This window comes from Pollachius pollachius (assembly GCF_949987615.1).
Source record: "Pollachius pollachius genome assembly, chromosome: 12".
Taxonomy (NCBI): Eukaryota; Metazoa; Chordata; class Actinopteri; order Gadiformes; family Gadidae; genus Pollachius; species Pollachius pollachius.
Window position 1 is genome coordinate 5,970,173 of NC_136945.1, and position 24,971 is coordinate 5,995,143.

Sequence of the window (24,971 nt, forward strand, 5' to 3'; positions counted from 1 at the left end):
TGACACTGGAACATAAAAAAAATCAGACCTGAAGGCATGCCGTTTATTTATGCAAATTATTTATATAGCATGTCTGTCTTAATGTGAGCTCTTCAAACTGTTTTAGAAGGAATTTCCCACTAGTTGAACACGATTTGTACTTTAATATAATTTTTGTTTTCATCTTGGAGAATTGAGATGGTGGAAATGTGTTCTGAAACAGTTCATTATTAAATGACCGTATATGATCACATGTTGTTTATTTAAAAAGTGCCAGATACATTTTATGGTTGTGAGAAAATGATAGGATAGAGTTGATTGGCCAAAGGTAAATGCTCTTCCATCAGGAAGGGAATCAAATAGTTTACAGGGCTCATTTGAAACAACTTGATGGTCTAAACTCATGAATATTCGTTGGATGTACTTCAGTTGTGGAGCCTAAATTAAACCATTTTTAGATGTATATTTATTTACATATTGTCAAACATGCATGAATAAGCTGTACATCATTCTGGTTTAACATCAAAATCTTTATACAACTTGGATGAAAAGCGTAACTGAGTCTAGAATGTAGTGTTTGTATCTACACAGATGCAGCTTGCATTATATTAAATGTTACCAGGTAACTGAGCAAATGCGATTGCAGAGGTTCATGCAAAACATTCCCTATTGTGCTGGTGTACAAATTGATGCTAGTTTATTAAAACGTGGCCCAAGGTCATCAAGCTGTCCATGATCGAAGACTGCTTCTAAAATGTGGATCTTTTCTAGGTCATTGAGTGGGTGTGCCTCATCCCCCTCATCAGCATACAGGTGTGGGTAATGGTCATTCAAATCATCCTCCAAGGCCTGGACATAAGCCATTCTCTAAGGGGAGTCAAGGCCAAACCTTTCATTATTGAGTTCAGGGTAGCGTTGCTGTAAGATGCTTCTGATTGGTTAGAACAGTAGACAGAACAAACCTGATTTAGCAGTTCCAGGAGGCCTGCATCTGACATGAAGCCTGACTTGGCTGAGCCTTCTTGGTATTGGTACATGACTGTGCTCTGTCTTTGATTCTGTGGTGACAAGTGGTTGCTTTACGGAATTCACAGAGGATTTTGGAAATTCCTTATAATTGGTTGGCTGAATGATGTAATTGACGTTGGACATGACATTCAAACACTATACTTTTTAACAAATGGTCGGAAAAAAGATATAGCTATCTCTCTTGTTCGAGCTATAAATAGGGTTTCAGCTAGTAAAACAAGTTTTACATTTTTTATACATCCTATAAATAACACACCCAAGGCTCTTATAATGGCGATCAGTTATAATTGGTCATATTAATAGTGGGTTCTTAATATTTCTTCTGCCATTGTGAATGTTAAAACTTACATACTCCCAGGAATCTTGGTGATTGAAGCTTTCTTCCACGGTCTTTCAAGAAATAAGACAAGCAATAAATTAGACATTTTATGTGATCTTGACTTTCCCGTTATCACAACTCACACTTGTTGATACCCACCTTGAATGAGCGTGTGTGTTGCATTAATTCACCGAAATCATATAGATAGGATTTCGTAGGTGGTTTGACAGGTATCTTGGCAAAGGAAAAACAAATGTTAGGATGTGAGGATTTTTGTGGCATATAGGCCTCTTGCTATAACACTGCATCATTGATTGGTTTTGTTGTATAACCTTGCAATCTGTTCCTGGTATCTCAATGTTGGATGAGAGGAGTGACTCTCCATTTGGCAGATCAGTCTTCAAAAAGGTGAAATCCTTCTTGCATGTCATCAAGAACGATAACATCAGTGTTACTGTTTGAGGGAAACGTTATGCATATTGAATATTTTGGATGTTTGGTATTTTTGTGGTTAGGTAGACTCACAAATGCAAATGCAGTTCAAGTCTGGGTCAACGGGGCATTTCACCGCCTTTCACCTCAGTGTATTTGTTTAGATCAATCATGTTGTTGGAGGTGGGGTTCTGTAAGCGTGTGATTGGCCAACAGGGAACCCAAACTCAGCCATCACTAGTATACTTTAAAGACAAATAACAACAGCACTAACGTTCTTTGGAAAATTGTCTGTAAAGAATTCAACACCGTGCAGGTTGGCCGCACTAGCAATACTAGCAAATGAGTTGCTCTTAGATCAGAGATAAGTGATCAGTAAAGATTTTCTCATAAGTTAAATGACCTCCCAAAACGTATCCAATCCGCAAGAAAAAAACGATATACATACAACTTAACCCAAAGGAAGGGAATCGGTAACTTACTCATGAGTACAAGCAGGGCAAAGAACAAGATGCCAGCTGCTCCAAAGCCAACGGTGGAGGAAGAGGCCCTGCGCCCCCTGCAGGACGGCGTGGCCGTGCAGTCGCACACAGTCACAGACAGGTTGTTAACGCCAAAGGCGCCTTGTAGGTCAGATATCTTGAGCTCAACCATATGTATGCCAGTATACACAATAGTTTCTTTCACCAGGTTCACTTTGTAGCCTGTGGAAATGGAGAAAGACAGTTATTGTGCCTTTTGAAAATATTTCCTCCTATTCCTTTGACCCTCTTGTTTTCACTAGATCTGACCATATGAGGGATCCACGCTCCATTTCCCCTTGACCTCTCCCAGGAGTTCAAATGTAAAAGGTCCCCCAAAGGGCACATTGTCCGGGTCCAGGGCCGTGATGTTGGTCCTGGTGGGGCCGTCGCCAACACACACCACCACGTTGTTTACTGAGAGCGTCGGAATATTATCGTTCTGGTCGATCACATGGACAAGCAATGTAGCCGTGCCTGTCATAGGGGGCTCGCCTGCCACAGGAAAAAGAGCAAAAGTTAGAGCAGTATTTAAACCTGTGGGGAAGATATTGCGGTTATAAAAAAAACATTTTTAATCTGACTTTTCAATAATGAATAGTCAGCTTTCACCTTCAGTCAAAAGACTACACCGTAGGACAGGTATGCAACTTACCTGTACTGTCTAGCCTCGCCGACCTACAACCTACCTGTACTGTCTGGCCCCACCCACTTAAAAGGGGTGGGGCCAGACAGTACAGGTAGGTCTTGAACCCTAGTGAAACTCCTGTGCTTTTACTATGTGTTGCTGTTGCTGTTATGTACGATTTACTTATTTACTGCTAATAGACTGCTAGTGTTCTGTTAGATTGTATTATGTTACACAGTACACTTGTAAATCAACTTACATTTGATATTGTAGAAGCTCCCCACATCTTTGTTGTTGTGAAAACCCATTTTAAAGACGCTTTACAAGAAAGGCTAAAGTGCAGGTCCATGCTTGACGGGATGTGTTTCTTACCGCTGTCCACTGCATGGAGGATTGCGGTGTAAATGTTGTCAACCACATGGGGGGATTCTCTGTCCGGGCGTTTGGCTGTTGTAATGACGCCTGTATGAGGGTCCACATTCAGCCAGTCACCTGGATCTTCACCTATCTTATACCTATCAGTTTAAACAATGGATCTTAGATGTCATCCTCTCTTGGAAGCTACAACTGAAGCATCAGAATAAATCGAAAAACAACGATATAAAGTCAGATAGATAAAGTCATGTATTGTAACACAAGATTAATATTTCACTCACTCAAAGTCTCTGGCGTGACTGGAGTCAGGGTCCACAGCAGTGACCGTCTGCACGTAGGTACCGATGGCCACGTTCTCCTCCAGCGTGGCCTCGTAGACCAGCACTGTGAACGTCGGGGGGTCGTTGGCGTCCTCCACCTGAATGGTGACCCTCAGGGAGTCCGGCTTTGGCCCCGCCCCTGCTGGGCCGGCTGTACCTCCGCTGGTGTCAACCTCCCACAGGCCGGTCGCGGGCCTTGCTTTAACCTTACACGAGTAATACGGCATCTCGTTTTCTACTGAGAAGAGGAGCTCCCTCTCTGTTATCTCTTCAAAGTCCAAGGGCTGGAGAGGAGCAGATGTCGGTTATGGATAAAGGCCTTTTAATATAAACTTTGTTTTACTTACTTTTAACTATTTTACGAGGAGTCTGTTTCTTATCTATGATGAAAATCCATTTCACCCCCGCATAGATTAAAGTCATTGATAACTTTCCAAGAAAGCACACTTCACTTTGGCATATTTGGATTCGCATTTTTTGGCGTCCCAGGTGCGGTTATGTAAAAATGATAGGCATGCCGGCCGTCTTCCTCACTTTTATGACTGTCAGGATTCCATCGTTGGTGATTGGGTCCGTTTCCACCTTGAAGTTCCCTCCCGTGTCGCCTTCCATGGTGTACTTGGCCTTCCATGCAGGCGTGTGCTCCAGGTCTCTGTCTGTGACGTGCAGACGAAGGGGAACCACGCCAATCTCCCCCTCTTTCACAGTCCTAGTGCCCTGTTGTGTGTATAGGAGGAAGAAAACACATCATGTCCTTTGGTCCTTTTCTTTAACTGATAAAAGGTTGGTGGCTCTGTTCACACTTAATTATGCTCCTTTGGGGATCTGATCACAAGTGGACAGCTCTAAATACAGGTGTGAATGCACCCAAAACGTGGAAGTACGCCAGCAGATGTATTCCTCTGTCAATCAAAATCATAAAATCATATCATAACACTTAAGATGACTTAATTCACGATGTCTGAACATTCCGAAAAGCTGAGTGCGTTGAACATATTGAGCAATTTGGTTTGCCAAGTAATTGGTTTTGATTTCTGCTTCTTCTTTTAATTGACTGCAGATAATGCATGTTGAAGTACATAGCTTCCTCACCGCCACTTAAAAACAACCATGCATTTGGTTTTTGCAAATGGAAATGATGTACATGTTGCTTGCATGTTAAGCGGGTAAGTGACGTCTGATCATGATCAGAATCATGTGGACTGATGCCATTCTAATGCCAGGTACAACCGGACGTACTCAGAGCTGCACACTTCTGATTGGATCACCAGAAAAGTGTTTTAGCCAGGTTTGGACAGGACCAGAGCCTCTTTGGGTCTGTATTGGGTTTCAAACATGGCCAAACATTTATTTCAATGTTTGAATGATTAGCTGCAGACAATTGTCATTAGAATCAACATCTCAACTGTCAACATTAAGTTGTCGGTGGTGACTACCTACTGTTTTTCCGGTGATGACTGGAAGGTGATTATTACCGTCCTGGATGTGAATCAGGGCTGTTGTGGTACTCGACAAACTCACCACTTCCCCATGGTCCTTAGCCACAAGCAACACTTTGTATTCAGCCCCCGCCTGAATACATTTGTTGAATCAAATAGCAGGAAACACAAGGCATTAATACATTTTGTATGCCTCTTTTGCTCAGCACAATAAACCATGACGGTTGGTGGTAAGCAAACTCTGCTCTTGCACCACATTAGCCCACGTTGGATAAATTTCCACTCGGCTGCTCTCTGTCAACATTCCTTCTCTCTTCTGTGGTTTCTCATCATTTTGAAGCGTAAATGGACACTCTGGTTTAACCTGTCTCCACCCACTACGCAATGAAAATAATCTGTGAGCCAATTGCATGTTGACCCAACACACACAGACACACACACACACACACACACACACACACACACACACACACACACAGCACACGCACACGCACACGCACACACACACGCACACGCACACGCACACACACACACACACACACACACACACACATACATACATACGTACCTCATAATCCAAACAACCCCTGAATGACAGTTGACCAGACAGCCCCATAACAAACTCGGCATTGGGTGGTTTCGGGGAAACAGTCCCGATCTCATAGTGGAAGGTGGAATTAGGTGTTTCGGGTTTGTCTCTGTCATTTGCCAACACACTCAGGAGATTTGTTCCTGTAGCACCAAGAAATATAAATGAGACATTTCGATTTTTTTGGTAGCAAAGAAACCAGCAATTTGCTTGTTTGGCTAGGATGTACCTTGAGCTACAGCTTCCCTGACGGTGACTTCATACAGGTCGTTTAGAAAGCGCGGTGGGTTGTCGTTGATGTCCAATATCGTTATCTCAATTCCTAACTTTGTGTCCAGGGTTTTATCGTTTTTTAAGGCCAATAATCTCAACTACAAAAATAGACATCCAAGGTAAGGTTATCTTTTCGAAACATCAATTTATCAATTTAAATCAATCACAGTTCAGATTGAGTATGTAATGATCCCTCACGTTGAGTCTCTTCAACTCCTCATAGTCCACAGACTTGTGGGCAGTTAGGACGCCAGTCCTGCTGTCTATGGTGAGGACCCCTTCTGGATGCTCATCCACTCCCATGCCAAAGATTTGAAAAGTGACTTGGTGAGTCCTTACCAATGGAATCTACAACATCCAACAATCATTTATAGTCAGAAAATAATTATTTTTTAAGTGCTCAACATTTAGAGGAAACATATTCTAAATGATAATAGATAATCTTGTGGTGGTGTGTTTCACTATAAAGTAGCCAGGTTAACACCAGATACACCTGAATAAATTAGTAGTTGATCAATGAGGGGCTTTACTTACATAAAAAAAAAGAATGATAAAAACGACATGAGGAATATAACAGAAACAAATTTATAATTGTGTGTTAAGAATAGGTTAACATTTATTGAGTGATCCTGAAGGGACACCTGTGAGGTCCATTACCTTGCCAAGTTCATAGGGGAAGGGGCCTGGGTGCCCCTCCTCCAAAGTAAAGCTTTCAATGATCCATGACCTTCTTCGTCGAATCAAGAGCTCGGAGCTGCTGGTCACGCCGAGCAAAGCACAACACTGAAAGGGACAATCAAGTATCTAAATACAAGACGTGCCTGCAGCAAAACCGGTTCTAGTGTTTTTAGAACTGGCAATTTGTTTTTCCATGGAATCCCTTGGCCTTTTATACACAGCAAGTGTGTTTCAGAGGTGTCACCACAAAAGCATTTAATTTTAGTGTTACTTCTCAATATGGATTTAGAAATGTTTTTGACAAATTAAGTGACCATGTCTCACAGTCTTACAATGTTTTTGTTATACCTATTATTAACCGTATCAAAATGATTTAGGTAAATTAGCCATGCTCTACAATTCTAATAGAAAAATCCATGTCTCGAAATATATAATTGTATTTAAGTTATTAGTCAGTGATTTCCTAAATAGACTTATTCTTAGCATACTAGGTCTATATTTTGTCGAACTTACCAGTAGAGCAAGCCAGACCATGATGCCTTTCAAGAAGTTCAGGGTGACTGTATCTCGCTTCCGACTCTCCTGACTTATGATCCAATCTCGACAACCCCTCCCCTTTACACTCTACATGTTCATAATAACAGGTTTCATAGATCATATCTACCAACGGGTTGTAGGCCAAGTTCTAAGTCGCAGAATTTTTTTATTATATTGATTATATTGATTGATTTTGTTCAGTTGTTCTTCCTTGTATTCCAAATTTTACCAACTTTCTTAATGTATGTTGTTTTTCATTAATTTGACTTATTGCACCAGACTGACCGCGTAGTGGGGTAGAAGGATATTAATATGAGTTAGAAGTACTTAATATTCCTTCATTGGTTCAACCCTATCCTCGTTGCTCGAACCCACATGTTATAATGTGTCCCACCACGTAGAGCTGAACTTGTGTTTCCAGTTTAAGAAATGATGCGTTCCTAACTCTGGGGAGAACACTTTACACTTCACACAAGCATGATTACAACGCAGCGTGCAATGAGTAAGCCCTCGAGGCGACAGACAAATCATGATTTAGGATATCTAGATGTACAAGGGTCAGAAGAGTCCCTTTGCCTTTTTGTCTGCAAAATATTGCAAACATTGTCATGTGTTGGACATATGCCTTGATAGGTCTGTGTTCATGATCTTTCCAGGTGTTGCTGAATGCAGAATGATGGCCACACACCACCGCATCTTAACTTTCCTGTCAACTGAACACTTAGAATTGATTTTTGTTGTTTGTTTATTGTTTTTTTTTACATCATTTTGACGTTGATTTTGAAAACCTGCTGGTTTTGTTTAAATACTGTTTAATTCTGTCCCTAAAGGCAAAATTACAGAGATTTTTTCAAAAATATAAAAAATCCCTTTGAACATCTTAGAGAGCAAGAATCCACTGTATTTGTAAGTTTTTATTCTTAAGAAATAATATAAGAAGGAAGATAAAATACATTTCTGAAAGGAAGATTATCTTCAACATTATTTGTTGTTTTAAATCCAAGCTTTAGAAGATTAGTTACGATGTGTTTTAAGTTGTTCATAAGATATTTTGGTGAATTTTTCTTTGATGGAAGCAAATCACAAACCATAATGTTTTGAATTGAAAAGCCATTGAATTTTGTACATGGAATGGAATTTCCATTTACAGCCATTGAATGCAGCCATTTCATAACATTGAAATACTACAGTTTGAAAACAAGGTCGTTTGAATTTATTCGTTTTGGATTTACCTCTTGTATTTCAAATATGGCATATCAAGTTTAACCATTTATTGTCTCAGTTCAAGTGAAATGATAAAAATATATACATATATTTTAAACTCAAACATTATGGCAGTGATTTGCTTCCATATCCATCGCAGTTGTTATTGTTCATAAAATAGTATTTATTTATTTTTTTACAAAAAACAAACTGAGAATGTATGCTCACTATATTTCATCCCAAATCAAATTTCCAGTACCTAGCCACGTTTATACTGTAGCCCCAGAAATAATTGTACACTTATCTTCATCGAGCTCCCACATCACAAATCAAAATAAACATTTTCCACTGAGCAGGGAAGAAAGACCATTCAGAACATTCAGCCTAACCTTTGTGCTGTAGACCTTTGTAGTAAAAACTGTGTTTGGAAGACATTCGACGATATCTGAGGACTTTCATTTGTACCCCCCCCCCCCCCCCCAAACCACACACACACACACACATTCCGTGGCTCTCCCTCTACTGCGCTCATTTTGCAGCGACCCCACAGTGTCTCGGAACCGACGGTCACGTCCGTCTTCAGGTCGTCGTGGAGGAGGCCGGTGGCGTCTTTGATGCGTCTCTCTCTGGGCCGTAGAGCCCCCCGCTGCCCTCCGTCCCCCCCCCCTCCTCGTCCGACAGAGACGCCAGGGGGGTGTCTCTGTCGTTGCCGTTGGCGGCAGGGCTCTGGCTGTTGGTGGAGGACTCGGAGGAGGTGGAGGACACGCGGGACTTGCCGTCGAACCCCTCCAGCACGTGCCGGAAGAGTCCGTGGTGGACGACCTCGCCGTGGTGGTTGTTGTTGTTGTTGTTGATCCCGGGCGCCTGACCTTGGGGGGGTCAGATTAAAACATAACATTTAAAAAACATGACTTTGAGAAATACAAAAAACGACTGACCTTATGTTCTTTTCAGAACGGGATTACTGGTGTAGTTGCTCCAGTTTGGACTGAATGTTTGCTTTGGATAAAAGTTTCTGCTGAATAAGTACATGATGATGTTCCTGCCAGTAGACTACAGTGGCCAATAGACCAGAAGCAGCTAGACATCCATGTCAACAGACATAGAAGCAATGTTGACCTAATTGTGAAGCTCAGCTCTCATAAACTTCCTCTAGGGTCTCATGATGATGATGTTATCCGTCTGGCTTTGTGTGTTCATTGCACACGTGACATACATGCCAGACATGTACACTGTGGGAATCTATAGACACAGTGTTAGTGTCAACTTTAACTACTTTGACAAGCAAAGAAAACAAAGCAAACATTGTTAAATTCTCACTAACCTAAAGAAAAGATTTAAAGCAAAACCTTTCTCTCTCACTCTTTAATGTCCTAAAGCATGTTGTTTTTAATATATGTGCTTAACTTCTCTTATCTCTCCGTCCCTCTCTCAGCTCCGTACCTGGCAGTGGAGAGTTGAGCATGCTCTCTTCTCCAGAGCTGAAGAAGACATCGAAGGCGTCCTGGTCTGAGATGTCGAAGTGTTCCATCTGGTCCAGAAGGTCCACATTAACCTCCATGGAGGATATGCTGCCGATGGGAGCTGGCCGATGCAAGTAAAATCAATTAAAGTGTGTGTTGGAGAGATACTGTGTCAACGTTTGTGTATGCATCGTTGTTGTTTGGCTGTGTTTGTCTGCCTCCCTCCGTGTGTGAGTGTGTGTCTCTACCGCTGTTTGTGTATGTTTGTGTGTATTGGTGTGCATTGTTATTGTGCATGGCGGTCCGTCTTTTCCAGTGTGTGTTGGATTGTGTTAAGTGCCATGTGAAGGGGTCCTAATAGACAGGCAGACTGTTGTTTGGATGAGAGGCATCCGATGAACTCACGTCGTCGGTGCTCCCGGATGGTCAGGTGTGCGGAGGAGAGGTACATGTCCACGTCGTGCTGGAATACCTCCTCAAAGAAGCGCCGCTCCTTCAGCCTCAGCTGCTGTCCTGCCGTGTCCACGTCTGCTCCCCGCTGGCCTGGCTCGCCCTCCGCTGCAGACACAGGAACCGGGGTAAAAGAAAGAGAGTTCGACGGTTGGCTCTGCTGCTGTTTGCCCTGTTTGTCACTAGGGGGCCACAATCAGTCGGGAAAAGACAGGATCAATTGCATCTGCTGGAATGGTGTTTGGTGAATCTTTCTTGTGTTTTTCGCACATACATGTGGACTATATTTAAACCAGTACTTCTAATTATAATTACATATATTATTTTTTGTATTTATTAAAAGGTCGATGACTCAGGTAGTGTGGCTGTTCTCCCTTGACAATGCCACAAGGTTAAATAGATACAGCATCATCTGTTTGTATACTGGATACTGCTCCCAATTCTACTAGAATCAGAACCACCATCGTCTGCAGCTCGCTCTGCACTGGTCAGCAGCCGGCTCTCATGGGAACGTAATCTTGTTTAGGATTCCAATCCCTCTTTGCACCTCATCAGCACCGTTGAATAAAGGAGTGAGTGGGAGAGGAGGAGGAGGAGGAGGAGGTGGGAGCTGCAGGCCCCCTGGGATGTTTAGATAAAAGGGAGGACCATCCATTGACACAGTGTAAATACTACAGCGTGTGGGTTTCCATTGAGCAGGGGGTACTTGAGTTGAAACCGAATGTTTTCAAATTGTGCCATCGCAAGTTTGCTAAGCAGCAGCCACAGTCTCAGAATGCAAGGGAGAGCCGATGCAGAGACACTGAATTCAGTAATACAACCGCACAGAAATGCCTGGTACGTATTCCACACTAATTCCTCTAACCTCAATCTCACCAAGACAAAACTATGGAGCTAGCTAACTGAACAGAACATCTAACTGCATTCCTGTGTGTTCTGCAATTCAAACCTTAATAGTGATTGCTACAGCCATTTTGCTGCTTTTACTTTTAGCAGAATTTATATTTTAGTTTTGAAGTATGATAAGTTTTGGTATGACGAAATGATTTCTTATTATTATCTTATTTGAATTTTGTATAATATTTCAAGTTTGTAAACGTCATGGCTGACATCACAGGTCAAAGGTCATGAAGTAAAGAGGTTGGCCAAATGTTTGGGTTGGCCGATGGATGAGGGTAGCGTGGTTAAATACTCTGTTTTGACCACTACTGTCTATATAACTTATTTGTTTGATATGTTTTTCGTTAAGATTACATTATTTACCTTATTTACAACTGCATTGGATTCGTTTTTTGTTACTGGATAAGATCGAATAAATCATTTTTTACCAAAATATCGAGAGTGTGCGTAACAATCCACCCACGCTTTACGTTATTCATCGCCCTTAAAAACCTTAGCTCGAAATGGACGTCACAAAGTCAAAATAGACGGAAGGATTGATGAACTTCGACATTGGACTTGGACCTTGGAGGAGAAGGACGTTAAGTTTGGAAGCTTAAATCAACGAAACCTGTGAGTAAAACGGGGATGAAGTAACGTCGGGCCGCCGCGCCCGCATGAAATGTTTGATCACAATTATTACTAAAGTATAAAGTGCAAATATGGCAGATCAAGTGGAAAGCGAAGAGAAAATCGAAGAGGAGATAAGGATGATTGAGAAAGAAAAGACATTGTTTAAATTGATCAGAACTCGCCGAGGAAGGCTAGGAGGTCTAACAAGGAAACAAAATGAAATAGTTGCTCTTATGGAAGCTGGCGATACAAGGGAAGAAGTTAGAGAATCTGTTTTAAAACTTTTGTGCTTCTTGAAAGGATTTATTGAATTACAAGAAACAGTTCAAGCTTTATTGCCAGAAGAGGTAAAAGAACACGATCAGAATGTCTGGTTTGAACCGAAAGCTGCGCATTTGGATGGCGTGCAATTATGGATTGTGGAAGCAGAAGCAGCTGAACAAAATGTTGAAGTGGCTGCTGATGAGCTTGAGCAAGGGGCTGACGATGTGCACACTGAAGATGTTGAGTCTGTGTCGCTGCACAACAGCGTTTCGCAGGCTGCAGCCAATGCGGCAAGTCGAGTCTCAAGTCGCGGTAGCAAAGCCTCGGAGGCGCTCTCAGAAGCGCTCTCAGAAGCGCGAGTGGATCACGCCATGCTAGTTCCGCGATCGGAGTCGGTTGACCAACAACTTGAGCTTGAAATGGAGGAATTGTGAATTAAGTCAAAAAAGCAAAAACATCAATTGCGAACCAAAGTAGCTGAAGCCGAAGCTAAAATTTGAGTTCTGTCTGAGGAAAACCTTCAGAAAAAAAAAGCATCGTCTCAGCTCCCACAAAGGGAAATTTCAGTTTTTTATGGAAACCCACAACAATCTAAACAAAAACGGACAACATGGAGCAAAGGCTTTACTATTTGGAGCAATATACATCTGGAGAACCGAAGAATCTTGTGCGCAGTTGTTTTCCTTTGCCACCAACTCATGCTTACCAAGAGGCAAAGAAACCACTTCAATGGCATTTCGGAAACAAAATCAGAATCACTTCTGCCTTTATGGACAGAGCCTTTGGATGGCCTGCCATCAAGGCAGAGGATGCACCAGGCCTCAGGTCCAATGCCATTTTCCTGAAAAGCTGTCGCAACACAATGCAAGAAGTAGATTTCACCTCCGATCTTGAAACCCCTTCAAGTGTAAAGATAATTGTTTCCAAATTGCCTTTTAAACTGTGACAAATGGAGAGCCGTTGTCGGCAGTATTAATGACAATAACAAGAAAAGAGCCACTTTTAATGATCTGCTCGATTTTATCGACAAACAGTCTCAAATAATGTTGGATCCAATCTTTGGAGAGATTCAGATTCCGGTGACCAAACCACCAGTAACAACGCAAAGCAAAGCCTACCCAAATTCCAGAAAAAAAAGCAGTTTCGCAACCGCTGTTTCACCAGTACAATCCAACAACAACAAACTTTAAGTGCATTCGCAAAACCCTGCATTTTCTGCAATAAAAACCACCCAATATGCGAAGTATGCAAAACATTTCAGAACAAACAAAATAATGAATAGGTAGAATTCTTGAAGTCAAAAGGAATGTGTTTCCGATGGTTGCAATATGGACACATGAGCAAAAGTTGCTAGAAATGCCTGTCCTGCAAAGTGTGTGAACAAAACCATCCCACAGTTCTGCACATGCAAAGAAAGGAAAATCAAAGAACAGCTCAAACTGGCACAATGCCATCCACAACTTCAGCAATCATCTCTATGGCAACTGGTAGCGATACTGGGGCCGGAAAAGAAAAGTGTGCCCTGGCTATTGTGCCTGTCAAAATAAAGCTGGAAAAGGGAATAAAATGCATTACAACCTACGCATTCTTGGATCCAGGGAGCTTGGCCACGTTTGCATTGGAGGAATTGGCCACACAGCTTTGTGCCCCTGGAAAGAAAACGCAGATCTTGTTGAAAACAATGGGTCAAGAGAAAGCAGTGGCCACATTTAAAATATCTGGGTTGGAAGTAGCTGCATTGGACACTGACACTTTTCTGAAGTTGCCTGATGTTTTTACACAACAATCAATCCCTGTGACACACAAGGATATTCCAAAACCAGCTGACATAAGAAAATGGTCCTACCTTGAGGAGGTTAACAACACTCAAAACTAGCATAGGGCTGCTGATAGGAATCAATACTCCAGGAGCCTTAGAGCCCTGGCGGGTTATAAAGAGTGTTGGCAGCGGACCTTATGCTGTGAAAACCCTTCTCGGCTGGGTTATCAACGGCCCTCTTGACTCTGATGAAAATGTGAGTGAAACTTGTGTTCAAGTCAACAGAGTAAGCATTGCCTGTTTGGAAAATCTGTTGATAAAACAATACAATCAAGATTTCATGGAACAACATTACGGTGAGAAAGATGAATTGTCACAGGAAGACCAGCAGTTTTTGAAAATTGTGTCGGAATCGGCTGAACTTAAAGATGGTCATTACTATTCGAAACTTCCACTTTGCAACACCAGTGTGAACATACCTATCAACAGACAAATAGCCCACCAAAGAGCGCAACACCTAGTAAAAAGATTTGAAAAGGATCAAATGTTCTTTAAGGAATACAAAGCTTTTATGAACAAAGCAATGGCAAAGAGGCATGCCGAAATCGTACCTCAAAGTGGGCTGCAGCCTGAAAGAGGCAAGCTGTGGTATCTGCCACATCACGGTGTTTACCACTCATGCAAAAATAAATTGCGTGTGGTTTTCGACTGCACTGCAGTATATGGTGGGGCCTCTTTGAACAAGGAACTTCTCCAAGGTCCTGACTTGAACAACACGCTTTTGGGCGTGTTACTCCGCTTCCGCCATGGTCCAGTGGCATTTATCACTGATATTGAAGGGTTGTTCCATCAGGTCCGCGTAGCAAAGGAGAACATCAACTTCTTGTGCTTTCTCTGGTGGCCCAATGGGGACATCTCTAAAGAACTGGTCGAGCACAGAATGACCGTGCATATCGTTGGCGCAGTATCCTCACCTAGCTGTGCAACATTTGCCTTGCTAAAAACAGCAGATGACAATCAGGAAGACTATTCAGAAGAAGTCACCAACACCACAGACAGAACTTTAATGTTGATGACTGCCTGAAAGCAGTCAACAGCGCAGAGCAGGCATTGTTCCTGTACCAGCAGCTCAGTGAGTTGTGCGCAAAGAGTGGCTTCCATCTGAACAAATGGATAAGTAATTGCCTTGCCACTCTCCCTGTGGCAAGGAATAATTGAGACCGAAAAGGCTATCCCAGAGGATGACCCTGAAATAAAACAGGAAGTTTCCATTAACGCCATGTCTGTTCAGTCAATGGAAGAGTCTTGCCCCACCAGCAGGCTTCTTTCATACTTTTCAAAGTGGACGGACCTGAAACGAGCAGTAGCATGGTGTCTAAAGATTAAAGACACACTTAAGCAGCAGTGTGATGAAAAGAATAAGATGAACTCAAAGCTGTCCGTCAAACCCAAGGTGAACAAGAAAAGGAACAACTCGCCAACTGTCAGTTGACGATCTTGAAAAGGCTGAGCAACCAATAGTTAATTATGTGCAAAACCAGAACTTTTCTGAGGAAATCTCGCTTTTGATTGCAGGAAAAGTCATAAAAAGATCAAGTCATCTCTACAAACTGGATCCTGTGATGGTTAATGGCACCCTAAGAGTTGGCTGTAGGCTAAGCAAGGCCTCATTGCCTGAAGAGGCAAAACATCCAGCCATCCTGCCAAAGAGTAGATAAGATAAGATACGATAAGATAGCCTTTATTGTCATTGTACAGTCGCCTATACAACGAAATTGGGAGTGCCAACTGAAGGTGCATTTCACATACAAAAAAAAAACAAGCATTTAAGTTAAAAATTGTAAAAAACAAGACAGAAATAACAAGAAAAACATTTGGAACAAGACAAGGACAGGCGAGGTGAATAATAAATATAAAATATAAAAGGCCGTAAGCATATTGCACTTTATATAAAGTGAGGTATATGTGTGTCTGTTTAATGTTTTATGTTTTATGAGTGTTAAGTGTCCTGATTGCCCAAGGAAAGAAGCTGTTGTTCAGTCTGTTGGTTCTGATCTTCAGGGTCCTGTACCTCCTACCAGAGGGCAGTAGGCTGAGCAGATGGTGGCCGGGATGGAGGTGGTCACGGATGATCCTTCTTGTTCTTGAGATGCATCGAGAGCTGGCGATGTCATCCAAGGAGGGCAAGGGAGAGCCAATAGTTTTTTCAGCTGACCTTATCACCCTCTGCAGCCTTTTTCTGTCAGCCACTGTGCAGCCAGCATACCACACAGTGATGGAGAAGGCCAGCACACTCTCGATAGTGGAGCGGTAAAAGGTCACCAGCAGCTTCTCCTCCAGTTTGTTTCTCTTGAGTACCCTGAAGTGGAGTCGTTGTTGGGCCTTCTTCACCACCGCTGATGTGTTAGCTGACCAGGATATGTCCTCAGAGATGTGAGTTCTAAGGACCTTGAAGGTGGAGACTCTCTCCACACAGTCACCATTTATGTGGAGAGGTGCGGGGTCAGCTCTGTGTCTCCTGAAATCCATTATAACATCTCTGAGCTCATTCTCCGAAAAAAGGCTTGAGAAAGATGGACACAGTGGGAGAAATCATATGCTCTCCACACTCCATCAGCAGTTTTGGATTCCTCATGCCAATGCATTGGCCAGAAGGATCATAAGGGAATGTATGACCTGCCGCCGCCTGCACCAAAGACCTGGTGAACAAAAAATGTCCGACCTCCCACCTGACAGACTCTTAATGGACCTCCCTCCATTCACTCTGGTCGGAATGGATTATTTTGGGCCTGTTGAGGTCAAAAGGGGAAGGAATACTGTTAAAAGGTATGGCACCATATTCACATGTCTAACATGCCGTGCTGTTCATCTTGAAGTAGCCCATACACTTGACACACGTAGAGGAACGGTAAAAGAAATAAGATCGGATAATGGAACCAACTTTGTAAGTGCCAATCGGGAACTCAAACAAGCACTAAAAAACCTGAACCAAGACAAAATTCACGCCACACTCTTACAGGAAGGGATCAAATGGACCTTCAATCCTCCTTATGGAGCACATCATGGCGTTGTCTGGGAGCGTCTTGTGCAACAAACTAAAAAGATTCTCTGCTCCGTCGCTAAGCAACAAATAGTTGATGACGAGGCCCTCAACACAATATTCTGCGAGGTCGAAGCAGTGCTAAATGACCATTAACACCATCCAGTGACGATCAAAATGATCTTGAAGCGTTGACAACAAACCACCTTTTGTTGTTAAAAGGAAAGCCCATCCTACCCCCTGGTCTGTTTGACAAACATGAGACATATGGAAGAAGGCGCTGGAAACAAGTGCAGTACATTAGTGATTTATTTTGGAAGAGATGGGCGAAAGAGTACCTCCCCATAATGCAACAGTGCCAAAAATGGAACAGACCCCGTAGAAGCTTCTCAGTAGGAGACCTAGTTCTTTTAGTTGAGGAGTCTGCAAATTCTTGGCCTTTAGGGCGCATTACAGACACATTTAAAGATGCCAAAGGATTTGTGCGTAAAGTGCGTGTTAAGACACAAAGCAACGTATTGGAAAGGCCCATTACTAAGTTATGTTTACCACTAGAAACTGAATGAGTTTTGAAAATCCTTATTTATCGAATTTGTAGAAAGGTCATGTATAACCTCAGTTACGTTTTCCGAGTATCGAAACGAGAGCCTGCTTGAAGATAATTTCAGTTGAGTAAAAATACTGAGAATTGATTTGAAACGTTGGTTTCTATAATGATAAAACCGTTAACTTACTGAAAGCATGTGGATGGTGATAAAGAACGTTAAAGAAAAGAAAAGCCTGGTACTTATGTTTACTATGAAAATGTAAAAGAAATTGAATTGCGTTAATTACATATATTAAGGACTACTGTACTGGACTTTTCAAAACCCATGGACTTTTGTCTAGAAGGAAGAAGAAAAAAGGAGCGGTCTGAAGACCTTTTCGTGTTTTTCCCAACCACCTTTCAGGAACTGAAATGCATTCTGCTTAGATAGACATTTGAAATGGACTTTGATATACATTCAATGCTATTCTTGATTACGGACTTTGATAAGGAATGGCAACGCTCGACTCTAAATGCTTTGTATTCCTATGATATTTAACTAAGGCTTTCAATGTATTTAAATCATGGCTGTTCATGTATGTATTTATAATTTGGTAATTTTGCTGTACAAAACTAGGGGCCGGTATGTTACAGCCATTTTGCTGCTTTTACTTTTAGCAGAATTTATATTTTAGTTTTGAAGTATGAAAAGTTTTGGTATGATGAAATGATTTTGTATTATTATCTTATTTGAATTTTGTATAATATTTCACGTTTGTAAACGTCATGGCTGACATCACAGGTCAAAGGTCATAAAGGAAAGAGGTTGGCCAAATGTTTGGGTTGGCCGATGGATGAGGGTAGCATGGTTAAATACTCTGTTTTGACCACTACTGTCGATATAACTTATTTGTTTTTCATTAAGATTACATTATTTACCTTATTTACAACTGCCTTGGATTCGTTTTTTGTTACTGGATAAGATAGAATAAATCATTTTTTACCAAGATATCGAGAGTGTGCGTAACAATCCACCCACGCTTTACGTTATTCATTGCCTTAAGAACCTTAGCTCGAAATGGACATCGCAGTGATCTTTATATCATTGCTACAGCTATTAGAGCGTTTGCCCTTCTAACCATCCCTGGAAGGAGGGATCACAGTTTATTCCATCTCATGGTTGATTCATGTGGATTTGAGAAGTTTTCACTTGTCTTTTAGGCTCAGGGTTATTGAGTGTCGTATAATGAGGGCCCGTGAAGTCTTTTGATTAACTGCAACTGTGGCAAATCAAAAAGTCAAATCAAATTGACTTGACTAGCTTAAGTAAAGAGGCATGTAAGCAAACACGCTGAAGATTAACCTTTACAAGTCAATGACTTCATTGCAGTTATGCCAAAGTAGTGCACAGCCTCTTTGTCATCCTGCCTACCTAAAATCCATTTATAGAGCCCTGGCTTTAAACAAAGTTTAGGTCGCAGATGTAATTGCAAGCCGCAGGCAGTGATTGGGCTAATTGGATGAGGCTTTTTAGCCTCGTCTAAATTGGGAACAATAAAGTAAAGATTATCCGGTGTGTTTGGCCCAGGCTCATGCGTTCCTGACGTGTGAATCAGCCCGGTGTCGGGGTAAACAAGCAGGCCGATCAGGGTGTTTACAGAGCCGTGACAGGGACAATTACTTGGATTCCAGTGGAGGATGTTGGGCAACTACCTTAAACACCTCCTTTGTTCGCACCTATTGTGAGCCCTGTTCTTTCGCAAAATAACCAGGATTAGCCGTTTGACTCTATTTTATCGTTGCCTTGAAGGGTTATGAACCAGCAACAAAATAAAAAATAAAATAAATGATGTCTGGGGTGGCCAAACGTGGCAGCAGGACGTTTTGATACAAAACGCTGTGTCAGCCCAAGTTGTTACTGCTACACACACACAGACACACACACACACATACACACGACCATCCTGTCACTGTAGTTTCTGCTCTCCTTTACAGTATGACAGCTCTGTCTCCCTGGCACTTGGCTGCAACAGACCCCGCCACACGTCTCGTCAGACAGCCAGAGGGCAGCGAGGATGAACCCTGAAGCTCTGAACGCAGCTAGCTGAAAGATGCGTTGGGCATATGGGCACGAAAGTCTCGATCCTCCCATGCACTACCCAGCCACCCAACCCCCTTTCCCTACAGAATATAAACAGTCTGACTTGTAGTGAAAGCCTGGAACTGAGATCGTACCCCCCCCCCCCCCCCCCCCCCACAGCCTGTCAAAAGGATCACACACTTCCCTCGACTGATCCTGTGTTGTCACATTGTTTCGTCAATCTTGCTAGGACATCCCCCATCCCGCTCATCATTCAGAAGCATTTCCTGATCTAGCAAGAAAGACATAGAAAGACTAATGTATTCTGTCTCTCTCTCTCTCCCTCTCCCTCTCTCTCTCTCTCTCTCTCCCTCTCTCCCTCTCTCTCTCTCTCTCTCTCTCTCTCTCTCTCTCTCTCTCCCTCTCTCCCTCTCTCTCTCTCTCTCTCTCTCTCTCTCTCTCTCTCTCTCTCTCTCTCTCTCTCTCTCTCTCTCTCTCTCCTAATCAATAGAGATCTAATAAACAGATGGCCTCAACAGTAGGCTGGTACTGTCCTTCCCAGCTTCTCTGTTCCTTGAAGGGGAAGGCAGTGATGGTTACATAACCGACTGGGAGGGAGGAGGGGACGAGGCGGGACTCTAGGTACCTTTAAAGGCTGATGGGTTAAGGGATGAACTGATGGTTATGCAATGCTTTGGTGCAGAGTTTAGCCAGGTAGCCTAAGAGCAATACAATGCTTTACTTCTCTGACCTTGGGAAAGGATTTCTCCGGGATGTGTCATCATTATATAAAATAGCATGCCGTTAGGATGTGTTCTGCTTGTGGGATGTGTCACGGTGTCACTGTGTGGGTATTTAAGTCGTAGTATTTCCATGCAGTTGGATAAGTGGAGGATGTGTGTGTCAGATGCCCGAGCACCGGACATTTTCTGGTGCCTTGTGTTGTTACAGGGAAAGAAAACAGGAAAATGTGGACTCCACTCTAACAAAGAAAGACGACAGAACATATTTAGCCTGTTGGTGTCAGGATTCAAACTGTCTCTTGCCATGCAGGGGAACTGACGTAAATAATGGAACGCTTTTACACAACTGTCCTCCTTATGTGTGCTTGTTTTCATTGACAAAACAACAGAATGGCGTTGGATAAATGTCTTGTCCCCATCTTCCCCGGCGCGAGCCGTCCCATTCCGAGGCACGCAGCGCAATGCCACGGCTGAGAGGACATGCAGATATGAAATACTACACCACCCACACGTTAACACCACTGATTGATAGTAGCTTTTCCTCAGAAGCCTGGGAAGTTTCGAAGTTAATAAATAGAGCTGCCCATGTAGAAATCAATTTCCCAACAGGCTATCAAGTCCTCCATCCAATTATTCTGCTGCGTCGGAAATCTCTGGATCAATGAAGATTACCTAACTCCGCTATGACCGCAGTGACATCCCTCCCCCCACTGGACCCCTAGTTACGAAGACCCCGTCACCGAGGAAAGTACCGTGATGATCAACAGAGCGGCAGTGTGCACTACTGATGAGGTCCTATTACCCATCGGTCTCAACAGCACCACTACCATGGCCCTCTTGGTTTGAAACCACAAGACATCCAATGTGGTGGCCAGAAGCTGTCGCAGACTGGGTTTTCAGAGGGAAGGATGAGAGAGGTTGGAGTCGGCAAGCTATGGGCCCTCAGTAGGCCCTCAATGTCAAAGGATTTTAGGCATCTTTTAAATGGTCGCCAAGTCCTCTCTGTCTATCTCTCTCTTTAGGTCTCTGTATTATTTTTCTTTGTGTTTCTCTCCTTCTTTCTTATTTTTCAGTCAGTGTAAGTTAGCTAGGTCCGGTTTGAGGGTTCATTTAAAGTCATGCAGTGTCCAGTGGGATGGGGTCAGTTAAAGTCGTTCTAGGTCCGTTGGGGGCCATGATATCAGTGTGTCGTGGTCGGAAACCGTCAGAGAGACAGAGAGAGTTCCGGACATGTCTGTGAGACCCACTTTGCCAGCGAGGTCCCTAAGACAAACCCGGAGCCTGTTCTCTAAAGGCCCAAACAGAAAGGACTCATTCAGAGGCAGATAAAAGCATGGATGTGGGGGGTTTGGGGGTGGTGGAGCATGCCCAGAATCCATACACTTTATGCCAATGACGGGAAATCATTTCTGTCCTCACAAATAGATTTTAGGGAAAATGCCATGGGTGTACTCAGCCTAAATTAAACTGTTGGGTGTGAAAATGATACAATAACAGACCTTTCAGATTGCACATGAGTGCACAGTATCTTTTTCAATAATTCCTTCATAATTAATTTATCCTCCCAAATATATGGGAAAGCGTTTGGGTGCCATCTCATTATTAAAAAAATTAGACAGAAAGCCGCAAGCAAAACACTTCCTTTTGGGCCAAACATGTAGTTTGTATGAACAGCTAGATTAGATAATTATTATCCTGAAAGTAGACAGATAGATAATGTGTTGGAACTGGTTCCGAGACACTGGATCATTAGATGAGAGGGAATCCGTACAAATCACTTAACACTCAACAACCATAAACACAACCTCACATCCTGTTTCGCTGTGTGCGTTATGGAAGATAAGGTGCATGGGTCACACACTGCTACTAAACCCATGCTAGCAGGGTAAATGGAGACAAGTGAGAGAAAGTTAGAGATAGTGTAGTAGAGAGAGAGAGGGTTAGAGAGATGGATGCCAGATAGAGAGAGTGGTAGGAAATAGAGTGGTGAGTGAGAAATAGAGAGACTGGTAAGAGAGAGAGGGGTAAAAGAGGTAGAGAGAGGGGGGTGAAGGAGGTAGAGAGAGGGGTGAAGGAGGTAGAGAGAGGGGTGAAGGAGGTAGAGAGAGGGGTGAAGGAGGTAGAGAGAGAGGGGTGAAAGATGTAGAGAGAGGGGTAAAAGAGGAAGAGAGAGAGGGGTGAAGGAGGTAGAGAGGGGTGAAAGATGTAGAGAGAGGGGTGAAAGATGTAGAGAGAGAGGGGTAAAAGAGGTAGAGAGAGGGGTGAAGGAGGTAGAGAGAGAGGGGTGAAGGAGGTTGAGAGAGGGGTGAAGGAGGTAGAGAGAGAGGGGTGAAAGAGGTAGAGAGAGGGGTGAAGGAGGTAGAGAGAGGGGTGAAGGAGGTAGAGAGAGAGGGGTGAAGGAGGTAGAGAGAGGGGTGAAGGAGGTAGAGAGAGAGGGGTGAAGGAGGTAGAGAGAGGGGTGAAGGAGGTAGAGAGAGAGGGGTGAAAGAGGTAGAGAGAGGGGTGAAGGAGGTAGAGAGAGAGGGGTGAAGGAGGTAGAGAGAGAGGGGTGAAGGAGGTAGAGAGAGGGGTGAAGGAGGCAGAGAGAGAGGGGTGAAGGAGGTAGAGAGAGAGGGGTGAAGGAGGTAGAGAGAGAGGGGTGAAGGAGGTAGAGAGAGAGGGGGGAGGACAGCGCAGTTTGACATGAAAAGCAAACAAAAAAAATCTGTGTATGATTGTGTGTGTATGTGACTGTGCATGTGTGTGCAAGTCAGAGGGAAGGTGTTACAGTGAAAAGATATCACAGCTTGGGCCACAAAGCGATGTGTTTGCCAAAACCCAGCCTGAAGGAAGTGACTTGGGAGTGAAGGGTGGCGCGACAGCGAGAAGGGAGCCTGGATGTGTTTGTCGGCTCGCACAGGAAGCCACCCTGCTGTTTGTTTAGACTTTTACTGAACCGTGGGCTTGCGGGCTTCACTGCCGCCCCCATTAAGGCGTCAGCCAGCTGGCATGGTCAGTCTAAAACCGCTCCTGTCTCCGAGGGCACCGCGCGGAAAACCTGACGCATCAGGGTTTCAACAATTGCGGCGTGAAACGACGGACAGAGTAGATGACCTAAGAGCCGTAGGTTCAAGCCGTTCGATTTTATTGTTTTTCTAAAAGGGTTGTTGTGTTTGGGTTTGTGTGTGTGTGTGTGTGTGTGTGTGGGGGGGGGGGGGGGGGGGGAGGGAAGAACTTGTTTTGGCCGAAATTTAAATGTTGACCAACATTGGAACAGAAGTGCGGCCTACTTTGTGAAATGAAAAATAAATTTGCTGTCATTTGGGAAGATCCTTAGGATTTCTTTCCTTGTGCTTTTGTCCTGAGCCTGAGCCAGTTGCTAGGAATGTGAATTATTGAATGGCTGCATGTCTGCGTGTATTAATGCCTGTGTGTGTGTTTTTGTGTGTGTCTGCATGTATTGATGCCTGTGTGTGTGTGTGTGTTTTTGTGTGTGTGTCTGTGTGTATAGATGCCTGTGTGTGTGTTTGTGTGTGTGTTTGTGTATGTGCATGTGCGCGTGTATTTATGTGTGTGTCTATGTGCATGGATGCCTGTGTGTGTGTGTGTGTGTGTTTGTGTGTGTGTGTGTGTGTATGTGTGTGTGTCTGTGTGTGTGTGTGTGTGTGTGTGTATGTGTGTGTGTGTGTGAGTGTGTGTGTGTGTGTGTGTGTGTCATAGATCTACTTACAAGCAGGCATGTGTGTGTGTTTGATTTGGTGTCAGTCTGCCTATTTTCGGCCGGGCAGGGCCGTGCCCTGCACCGTCACCCTCTGTTACCCCACTGTTTGGGAACAACAATCCCCTCCCTGTTAACCCCCCCCCCTCCACCCAAGGCCCCTGCTCCACCCCAAACCCCCGTCTCGAGCGACTGAAGATTGAAGTTTTGTAGGTCAACTCCCTGCGCCCTGGACATGACCAGACGGCCCGTCATGGGTTCTGATCGAAACAAAAGACTTAAGGGACAATTGATGTCGCAACTAGGCCAAGTCCTTCTCCCTTTAAACCCGTTACATCACTTCATATAAAACTAAAGCCGAAATAAATGGCCCAGTGAGAATAAATCTCTTGTTTTACGTAGCTGGGTGTCGTAGCATTGGAATCATCCACGGATGAGAACCATGGAGCCAAGACACAAATACTTGTCTCCTGAGTGTACTCATTTTTAAAGGAAGAGGAAGCCTTAAAATGGTTTTGGAAAAAAGAACATTTTTTCTCTCTGTCCCTGATAGCTCAGCCAACAAACCCCTGGAGAAAGTATCCTGTCTTCAATTGTCACAACACACAATTGCAGACAATGACTGCTCAGTCGTCCACTGGTATATACACCTTGTACCCATGTATAACACAACTAAATGATTTATCCTGTTTAGATTATCAGAGCAACTTCGTATAGGACGACACAAAATACTCCTTTCACATGGTAATGCTCTGCTCTGATGTTATGTTAACATGCAGACTAAACAGCTTTCCTCTTCCCTGGGCCCCAGCGAGTCTTTCTTTCAGTGTCTCCAGTTCAAACTGTGTAAAGCAACAGCCATGCTCATTAATGGTCTTCCTGGAACCGCTACACTGCCCTTTCTCATACTTGCGAGGGAAGGTTACGACTGCGCTGGAGTGCAGGAATTCCTGGCCAAACTCAAACTGCATATTTCTTGGTTAGGGTGTGGGTAAGTGAGAGCATGACGTGACAACAGGATTATTTCTTGTTTTCTTTAACCAATTTATTTCCTTTATTAAAATATCCCTCCTTCAAATTAAATAGAGGAATACTGTTGTCTCCCAGCTTCAAGC

The 24,971-nt window shown here is 43.3% G+C and overlaps 2 protein-coding genes across 2 annotated transcripts in view; both read right to left on the reverse strand.

Annotated features, from left to right (window-relative positions):
• Nucleotides 1–241: 241 nt before the first annotated feature.
• cdh27 (cadherin 27) lies at nucleotides 242–7,154 on the reverse strand. Its single transcript, XM_079747725.1, has 16 exons — nucleotides 7,096–7,154; nucleotides 6,562–6,687; nucleotides 6,103–6,252; nucleotides 5,861–6,002; nucleotides 5,611–5,774; nucleotides 5,044–5,175; nucleotides 4,138–4,320; nucleotides 3,565–3,887; nucleotides 3,281–3,423; nucleotides 2,551–2,775; nucleotides 2,242–2,463; nucleotides 1,660–1,781; nucleotides 1,487–1,561; nucleotides 1,357–1,398; nucleotides 942–1,037; nucleotides 242–846 (listed from the first exon to the last, which is right to left on the reverse strand). Exons 1-16 carry the CDS (start codon nucleotides 7,114–7,116, stop codon nucleotides 646–648), a joined length of 2,367 nt encoding a protein of 788 aa, XP_079603851.1. The 5' UTR covers nucleotides 7,117–7,154; the 3' UTR covers nucleotides 242–645.
• Nucleotides 7,155–8,837: 1,683 nt separating this feature from the next.
• LOC307083781 (dysbindin domain-containing protein 2-like) overlaps nucleotides 8,838–24,971 on the reverse strand; it is a 19,536-nt gene continuing 3,402 nt past the window's right edge. The window contains exons 2-4 of the mRNA XM_079747739.1: nucleotides 10,191–10,343; nucleotides 9,766–9,906; nucleotides 8,838–9,191 (exon numbers count right to left, since the gene is read on the reverse strand). Of these exons, the coding sequence (XP_079603865.1) occupies nucleotides 8,902–9,191; nucleotides 9,766–9,906; nucleotides 10,191–10,343 (584 nt within the window). The 3' untranslated portion in view covers nucleotides 8,838–8,901. The remainder of the gene's footprint in view (nucleotides 9,192–9,765; nucleotides 9,907–10,190; nucleotides 10,344–24,971) is intronic.